Source organism: Cloeon dipterum, chromosome 4, assembly GCF_949628265.1.
Source record: "Cloeon dipterum chromosome 4, ieCloDipt1.1, whole genome shotgun sequence".
Lineage (NCBI taxonomy): Eukaryota > Metazoa > Arthropoda > Insecta > Ephemeroptera > Baetidae > Cloeon > Cloeon dipterum.
In genome coordinates, this window is record NC_088789.1 from 24,370,988 (window position 1) to 24,379,533 (window position 8,546).

The 8,546-nt window shown below is 37.5% G+C and overlaps 2 protein-coding genes across 3 annotated transcripts; one reads left to right on the forward strand and one right to left on the reverse strand.

Annotated features, from left to right (window-relative positions):
- Positions 1–204: 204 nt before the first annotated feature.
- Positions 205–4,227, reverse strand: LOC135942861 (endoplasmic reticulum lectin 1). Of its 2 annotated transcripts, XM_065489196.1 has the most exons (9): positions 3,957–4,227; positions 3,813–3,902; positions 3,664–3,756; positions 3,454–3,595; positions 3,138–3,396; positions 2,607–2,727; positions 2,404–2,478; positions 2,026–2,193; positions 205–1,173 (listed from the first exon to the last, which is right to left on the reverse strand). In XM_065489196.1, exons 1-9 carry the CDS (start codon positions 4,122–4,124, stop codon positions 556–558), a joined length of 1,734 nt encoding a protein of 577 aa, XP_065345268.1. In that variant the 5' UTR covers positions 4,125–4,227; the 3' UTR covers positions 205–555. The 2 variants fall into 2 exon arrangements, with proteins under 2 accessions (XP_065345268.1, XP_065345269.1); XM_065489197.1 differs by lacking the exon at positions 2,404–2,478.
- Positions 4,228–4,257: 30 nt separating this feature from the next.
- Positions 4,258–7,059, forward strand: LOC135942862 (U1 small nuclear ribonucleoprotein A-like). Its single transcript, XM_065489198.1, has 6 exons — positions 4,258–4,374; positions 4,649–4,722; positions 4,873–5,045; positions 5,100–5,274; positions 6,501–6,600; positions 6,662–7,059. Exons 2-6 carry the CDS (start codon positions 4,653–4,655, stop codon positions 6,819–6,821), a joined length of 678 nt encoding a protein of 225 aa, XP_065345270.1. The 5' UTR covers positions 4,258–4,374; positions 4,649–4,652; the 3' UTR covers positions 6,822–7,059.
- Positions 7,060–8,546: the final 1,487 nt, after the last annotated feature.

An 8,546-nucleotide genomic window follows, 5' to 3' on the forward strand; every position in this document is an offset into this window, starting at 1 on the left:
GAGCCGATGGAAAAGTTGATTGCTTTTGTGGTCAAAATATTGTCAAAAGCCGCTTTGGTGCCAAAACTTCAGTTGAAAATTTATCATATAACAATGAAATTATGTTATGTCAATATGCAGCATTCCAAGGCACCATACCATAACTAACTCTGCTTTATTAAATTTAAAACTGGTATTGTTAAAATATAGAAAAACACAAAAATATATTTTAAGGCATATATATTTTAATTGGGACCATTTTCTATTAAAAATTTTATTCAAAAGTAACAACCACGAATAATTTTCTCAATTTTCGAAACAAATTCCTCTGCCAGAAGTTTCATTACAAAAACAGTATCACATTATTCAACACGCACTGTTCATTTTATTCTCATTCACCATGCATCCACGTCAAAAATATACAATTAAGTTCAAATTTAAACTAAAAAGGCATAACACGACAGTTGACATTAGGAAATATGTACAAACTAGACGGAAAATCACAAAACAAGACCATTTTGAGCGCAGCACGTCTCCGCTGTCCATTGCCTGCGACTAACAGAAAAATTCTTTGGTTTACAGCTCGTCCTTTTGCACAGGCGGCGCCTCCTCTTTGTCCTTCTTCTTCTTCTTCTTGATGTCTTGCTCATTGGTGCCAAACGAGGGGGAGCTCACTAGCTTGCTTACTTCGTCGTCGTAATCATCAGCATCATCCTCCACCTCCTTAATGTCAATCTTGCTGCTGAGCAGGCCCATGATTTTGTCCATGGTCAACTCCTCGATCCTGTTGACCTGGCTGAGCTCCGGGATTTTGAGCATGCCGTCCTCGTCGGCGTAGGGCAGAAGGTCGCAGATGACCGACGACTCGACTCCGAGCAGGTACTCGCACGTCTTCGGCTCGAGCAAGTAGAGCGAGATGGCGCTAGACGACGAGTCCTCCAGGCACTTGAGCTTCACCTCCACCTGCCGCGGTTTGTTCACCTTCTCGCAGAAGCTGCCGCCAGAGTACAGGTGCGAAACCTGCTTCCGCTGGCCGGCCTTTGGACGCTTGTGCGGGTTTTCCTGCAGCCACTGCTTGTGCCTCTGCGCGTCGAAAATGCCCAGGATGATCGACGTTCGAGAGCCGTCCTTCTCCTCGTGGTACTGCTCCACCTTCTGCCCGTAGCAGTATTCGTACTTCCACCAGCCAGTGCCCTGAGTAAGGTAAATTGAATTGAAAATAAGCTCCTTCTGAAGAATAAAACTCCTAACAGTTTTACAAGGAAAAAGACAAATATTTAAAAGACGGCTTTGAAGCCAATGAAGGTTTGAGATGTTTTTTCAATCATTTATTGCAAGTTGCTTCAATGCCAAAAATTTCATTATTTATTTTACCGGATTTTAGCTCGTAGTAGGTCATATAAATTAATTTTAAACCAATTAATATTTATTTTTGCTTTTTATCCCTGTCTAAGGACCAGGGAGGGAGCGCACTGTACTAGCAGGAATGCTGAAACCCGGGTGTCAATAACACCGCGAACGGATAACATGGGCGCACCAGGCCGCACAGGGACCCAGCCCACTCAAGCACTCAAATCTAAAATCTGTGTGATTTATACGAATCAGGTCTTTAAATAAGGCTGAACGCAGAATATTTAAGGAACTTGTTTCCAGGGTTCGCAAAAACCCGCATTTTTCCGGAAAACCCCGTTACATTGCAAAAATATTTCCGGTTTTTCTGCAGTTTTGCGCATTTTTCCGAAACATGTATGTACTTTTTATGGAAGATCAAAAATTCTCAGAATGAATGACCAAAAATAGGGATTTATGTTATGGCAGGACCAGCTGCCGCGGCTGACAATATTTTAAACGTGAAGTTTGATAGTGCTCAACGGCCTGAATGGCCAGAAGACATTTTTTCTCCTGCAATTTTTAAAAATTTTGACCCTATTTCACCAGCGAATGGCGCGGCTTTGCCAGATTCGCGGCGGCTGGCGGCTGCCCACGTGATCTCAGCTCAGCTGGCTGAGATATCATAACAAAAAACCATAAAAAATATCGATTTACCCCGGTCAAGCAGTTCTTCCCGTCAAGAAAGTTGTTGACCGCAGTTCTTCTCAGCATTTGCTTCTCGCTCAACTGCTGAAATCTCATATCCTTGGCTGGAAATTCGCCGCCAACTACATTTCCGTCTTCAAGCACGTCAAACGACTTGATCTCCACTCTGACCTTGTCCTGAAAAATAAATCTTGAGTTTAACTCAAAGTCTAACAGTAACAGAGATCTTTAGTACATTAATCACTTGCTCTATGATACTTTGGAACGAATCCTGAAACCAAATTCTACACTTAGGAAAATGTAGCAACTAAATTTTTGAACATTTAAGTTTATCTAGATAAAAGTGCCACAGCAAGACAAAAAAATCGGTGAAATGGACGAACGAACCTCTCCTTCGACTGGACTGATGGAGACAAAGATCTTCTGTCCGTCCGAATCTATGAAACTCTGTGAGGTCTGCTCCTACAATGTACAAAACTCAACAAACTAAAGAAACCAGGGGTGCCAGCACAACATGCTACTCGTGACAAACACAATTTCCAAAATACTGAAAAAATATTGCAAGGGGAAACACAAGGTTTAATGCTTACAATGCCCTTCTGGTGGCGCAGGCGGAGACTCTCAGCTTCCATGGCGAGCAGGTTTTTCGGCTTTTTGGGCGAGCTTTCCAGCGGGTAGCAAGAAATCTGGTGCTCTCCTGTTTCTTGAGGCCTGGAATGGTGCATTTAATTTAAAGAGGCCAAACAATTCAACTCAGCTGGTAAAAACTGGATTTTTCCAGAGTGTATTCCAGCTTCTGCAACTTTCTCCACAAATAAAATTAACTTTCTGAATTTTTCCTTAAAGCAAACTTTGTGGGTATAATTCCATCTATATGCCAAATAGAAAAATTGCTGAAGTTCAATTTGAAGATTGGATAATATGGTAGGAAATATTTTAAAATTAATTTTTTCTCGTTTTCCACGCTTTAAAAATTGGTTGAATTTGATTACGGTAAAATATGGCGGTGAAAATCTAAGAAATAAATAAAGAATTAAAAATAAAGAAGAAAAATCTGGTGCATTCCAATGACCTAAACTGAAAATAATTTTTTGCAAAAATTCATTTTGATTGAATCTTACCTGTAAAGAGGATGGCTGCAGAGGAAAGGAGACAGGACAACCGCCTCGTACTCACAGGTGCTGGTCTCTTTCAGAGAATAAATCTCGTGCTTTCCGTGCTGGTAACAGACGTACTGCACTTTTGTCATCCTCGGCTTCTTGTTCAAATCGCACAGCGTTCCGTCCGACATGTTGATCTGCAAGTATGGAAGACTCATTCCGTCGATTTTTTTCACCTGGATGGTAGACTTTTGGGCCTCCTCCAGCGCTTGGAATTCGGCTGAGAGACAAAATATAAAATTAAGGACTGGAAGGGTTTGATTTTTACGAAACAAACCTTTAGTCATTTTCTCTAATATTTTAGAATCCCATTTTCCGAGATAGTATTCTTGAATCTTGTTTTTCTTTCCCTCTCTATCTTCGTGGAATTGCCTCATATATTTGCCGTGGCAAAGTTCATAAGTCCAATACGATTCAAGCTGGAAAACAAAAATTATTATTGATTCTAGCAGACAATTGCGTAAGAGTTTTAAAATTAATAAATTACCCTGTAGGAGCAGGGTGACTGGCCGGAGGTTTGTTTCAAGATAGGAAGCATCAGCTCCAAGGCTGTCAGTCCGGAGTACACCTCAGGCTTTTCCTATTGAATTGTCACAGTAAAAAGAGCTCAATAATATATGGTAAAAATTATGTTACCTGCTCCTGTTCCAAGCTTTGCGGCATGACGCAGTTGTATCTTTCGTTGTTGATTGTCGTCATCACGAGCGATTCCTGATTTTCACCGACCTGCAGCAGAAAATACATTTGAATTTTAAAACATTATGAAAATCAGTGCCATACGCGAGGGTCGAAGGCCTCTTTGCCCGGCCAATTGATCTTGAAGAGGACGGTGTCGTCGAACGCTTTCGGGTCGAACAACGCATCGCTGAAAGGCCACAAGCTGATGAAGATGCAGATGAACAGCACCCGACACCTGTTTTCCACCAACTTGAGCACCCGGTCCCGCATTTTTTCCGGAAAGAAAAAAGTCTAAATCACTGACGACACCAGTTTGTTTCTTGTTTTCGTTCCGTCAGTCCGGTCAGTCGATCGTCGACGTCTGCTCAAATAATCAGCGGTCACGCCCACTTCCCCTCCCACTTGGCCGCCGCCACAAAATTGTTTACCGACAGTGGACCGGCGTTTTCCTTCAAATCTTGTCGAAATTTAATTGTTATTCATCGTTTCGAGTGATATTTCCATTGTTTTTTACGCAAAGGTAAGGCTAAACACGGCACCTTCAAGTTAATATAACTTTTTTGCCGTCCAATATTCATTTGGTTGCGTGGCCGTATCAAAACAGTCCACGCAAGCCCATGCTTTGCTTGTAAACAAAAACAAAATATATTTCAACGCAGTCCCGCGTTTCTCTTTTCTTCTTCTCTTATTCATTTAGATATCATAATAAGTTTGAAGATTTTATTTTTTTATCTCTGTTGAAAAAATCAATCAAATGCCGCCTTAATATATCTAAACAAATTTGAATTCTTCAGACCGATGACCATGGACGTTGCACCTTGCCACACTGTCTACGTAAAAAACCTGGACGAATCAGTCAAAAAAGAAGGTAAATATTTAGTTCTTCCCTTGTTAAGGACCATAAAATATATTACATTTTTAAAATCTTTGAATTACATTTCTCCGATAGCAAAAAGTACTAAATTTGATTCAATCAAATTTCGTGACAAGTTGGTAAAATTTTCCATCAATTTTGCAGAGCTGAAGAAGTCCCTGTACTACTTATTTTCCCAATTCGGCTACATCATCGATATTGTGGCCCTGAAGACGCCGAAAATGCGAGGCCAGGCGTTCGTAGTATTCCAGGACATCAACAGCGCTTCAAACTCCATCCGCGGCATGCAAGGATTCCTCTTCTACAAAAAGCCGCTGGTAAGTAAAACATGTTCTCATGCAAACTCTATTTTAATCGGTTGAATGATGCAGGTGCTGAGTTATTCTAAAAGAGAAGCAGAGGAAATCACCAGGATGAAGGTGTCTATGCCCTCGAAGAAGTTCCGACAAATGTACGGCGCCGATCAGGCTGCAGCTCCAGCTCCGACTCCCATCGCCCCTGAACCCACTGATGGGGACACCAATGGAAAGGAAGTTGATATGGATGGTCAGTATTTTTATGAGATGAACGCTATTGCTATGAATTTTCTTAATTTTTATGAAAAACAATTTACTCTTGTCTGTTACACAGTTAAATAATGCTTTATGAGGTTATCAAGAGAAATTTGATGGTTTTCCCAAATTTCCTTACTTCATTCTTAGCTGAAAAACCGCAGCAAAATGAATCAGTTGCCGGATGTAGGACAGTTTTGACTCATTTTTAGATTAATCGCGCTGGTTAATTTTGTTGACGCAATATCTCACCTCCATTTAGTTCAATTTCAAAGTCAAATTATGCCTTGCATTACTGTTGTCAAGCCCAATAGAATGAAATTAAAATTTCAGGTCATCAATTAAAGTCAATGGTCATTTTTGGCTAATTTTTAAAATTACATTAGTATTTTATTGCTATCTAAACAAGGTATTTTCTTTAAAAGCTTTTAATCCCATTAAAAATACTTTTATTAAGTCACATGCAAAACTTTTGTGCAAATTTCAGAGAGGATTTTGGTTACATTTTTAAGAAATTTCTCTTTGAACACTACTATACTAATTTTTTGATACCCGGAAAATATTTTTCCTGCCAAATCTCACGTTGTTTTTCAGATTTGCAAAAACTGTAGAAAATATACTTTTAATGAAAGGGCCATTTGGGGGTAGAAGGCAAGCATCTCGACTTACATAATATCCTTGTTCGTTGTCGTTAAAGAAAATCGTTTGGTTTGACTGTAAAATTGAAATCCATGTGTACACTTAATTTTTGTTTTATTTGGCTATATAATTTACTTTGGTTTTTTTATTCATGATTTTGTACGCCAGAGAAATTATTTGGGACTTCCTTCAGGTTCTTTAGAAGCAGCAAAGGCACAAAATTGACTAAGTAGTTGCAATGTACTGTGTTGTTTTGATCAAATTAAAAAGAATGAAAAGAATTGAGAACTTACAATGAAAATGGTCATCAAAAGTATAATTTTTAAAGACTAATTTTTCTAGGATAAAACTAACAGGAAATAGTGATGTATTGTCAAAATTCTCCTTGAAAAAAATTTGGTACAATGTCATATTTTTGCAGAAGGTATTTGTGTTAAAATAGGAACAAAATTAATATTAATTGGTGTGCTTGTTTTCTTGTGCAGATAATATTCACAGGATAACGGAATAAATTAACTGACTAAAATAATTATTCAGTATGAGACTTTTCTAATAGATTAAATACTGACCATTTTATTTCAGTTGATGCTCCAACGTCGTCAAAGGTGGCAAACCAAATTCTCTTCCTGAAAAACCTGCCAGAGGAAACCACATCGATGATGCTGTCAATGCTGTTCAATCAGTAAGTGCTCAGTTTTATATTTTATGTGACCGACTGACCTGAAAAATCACGATACTTGCAGATTCCCTGGCTTCAAAGAAGTTCGACTTGTTCCAAACAGACACGACATCGCGTTTGTCGAGTTTGAAAGCGAGGGTCAATCAGCCGCTGCCTTGACAGCACTCCAGGGATTCAAAATCACCCCTTCAAATGCTATGGAAATAAGTTATGCTAACAAATAAGGATAATTCTTTTAATGATTAATTTTCTTGTGTGTAAAATACGAAATAAGAGGAACAATAAAACTACTTAAGTCCTAATTAAATTGATTTATTATCTGGAATTCAGTTGCACAATTTTTACAGCTCTTGAATCTTTTTATGAAAAACACCGGTAGAATAAATGAATCATCCTCTTTTGTGAAGTATTCGTTTAGCAGTGTCACATTCAAAGGTCATTTATCACCGCGCAGACCAAAACACCTTTTTTACCAGCTCTTAGCCTGAATAATTACCTTGTACATTCAACTCCGCGGAAAGGTTTTTTATTTTTTGTGTGCATGAGCAGTGGCTGTCAACAGATAACACGCAACGCATGCACTGAAAAATATACAGTTCGCCAACGTGCAAGAAAACAACAAAACCCGACGACTCTTTCAACCAAGCAAACAGTGACTAGGGAAAAGCGTGAAACAATGCAAGAAATTTAGTGCCAAAAGTCGAACGAAAATAACACACATTTCAGGCTTATGTAATGCACAATTTTAAAATTTGCTCATTGTCTAGATAAATGTTTGTTTTCCAAACTATCGCAAATAGATTTTATTCAAATATTTACTAAACTCATATATTTTAGAATGAAATATTAAAGGGAACTGTAAAGTCTGATATATATATAAATTATAAAAATGTTGCTTTTTAGAAAGTAATATAAAATAAATAATGAGTTGCATCGTTTTTTAAATCACACCATTGGCATTACCACCAAAATGAACAAGATGTTAATTTTTCCAAGTTGAAAAGATTTAAAATGAGTGAAAAATCTTAGATGAAAACAAAAACTGTTTAAAAATGTAGAGCTAAAACGAAGACAGTTCTGTTCTTATCAATTGTAACAAAAACTTTCACACGTGAAAAATGCTCTTTTTGACTGAATGTTAGGAAATTATTTAGGCGCATAATTGTTATGGAGAGGTCATTGGGTGTCCACAGTTCTATTTTCAGACTAAACTTTTTCTGCGCTTACAAATGCTCGACCCAATGACCTCTCCTTGGCGCTCGTAACAATTATGCGCCTTAATAATTTCCTCACACTGGAAAACTGGTAAAAATATTTACTATAGACTAAAAAATTCCCCTAAAAATGAAACCTCAAGGAAAATTTCCGAGCGCGAAGCAAATATTTAACCACTATTTTTTAGTATGAAATGGCTATATATTAACCGTGCGAAATATATCTCCTTCTAGTGAATTTATTTTCTTATTTCACATCTAAAATGTTGAGCATATTCCGTTCAAGTTTTTATTCCAAAGATTCCTCTGCGGGAAAGATTGGAGTTTGAACATCGTTTGAATGATTCTACGCAATTATATTTGACACATATTTATGGTTAATTTTGGATACAAAATCGATCAGTGGCACATTTTTTGACATGCCCGGAAATTTGGCTGCATTCAAACAAATCATATTTTAGAGCGTAAAGTTTAATGAAAATCTTTTACGTTTCCACATATAACTTTTTTATTGCTTATTTTGATATTTCCAAATAAATTATTTGTAGTTATATAATAGTTGAGAAGATGTGGTCCTTTAAATTTTGTTAACAGCATAAATAGTTGAGTATAACCCGTCCTAAGTTTATAAATGGACGGGAAAATCTTGGAAAAATCTGTTTCCAAATAGATAATTTAATTTTTTTAAATTTTGAACCCATTAAAATTTTTTAAATCTCTTGGTAATATTTTTCA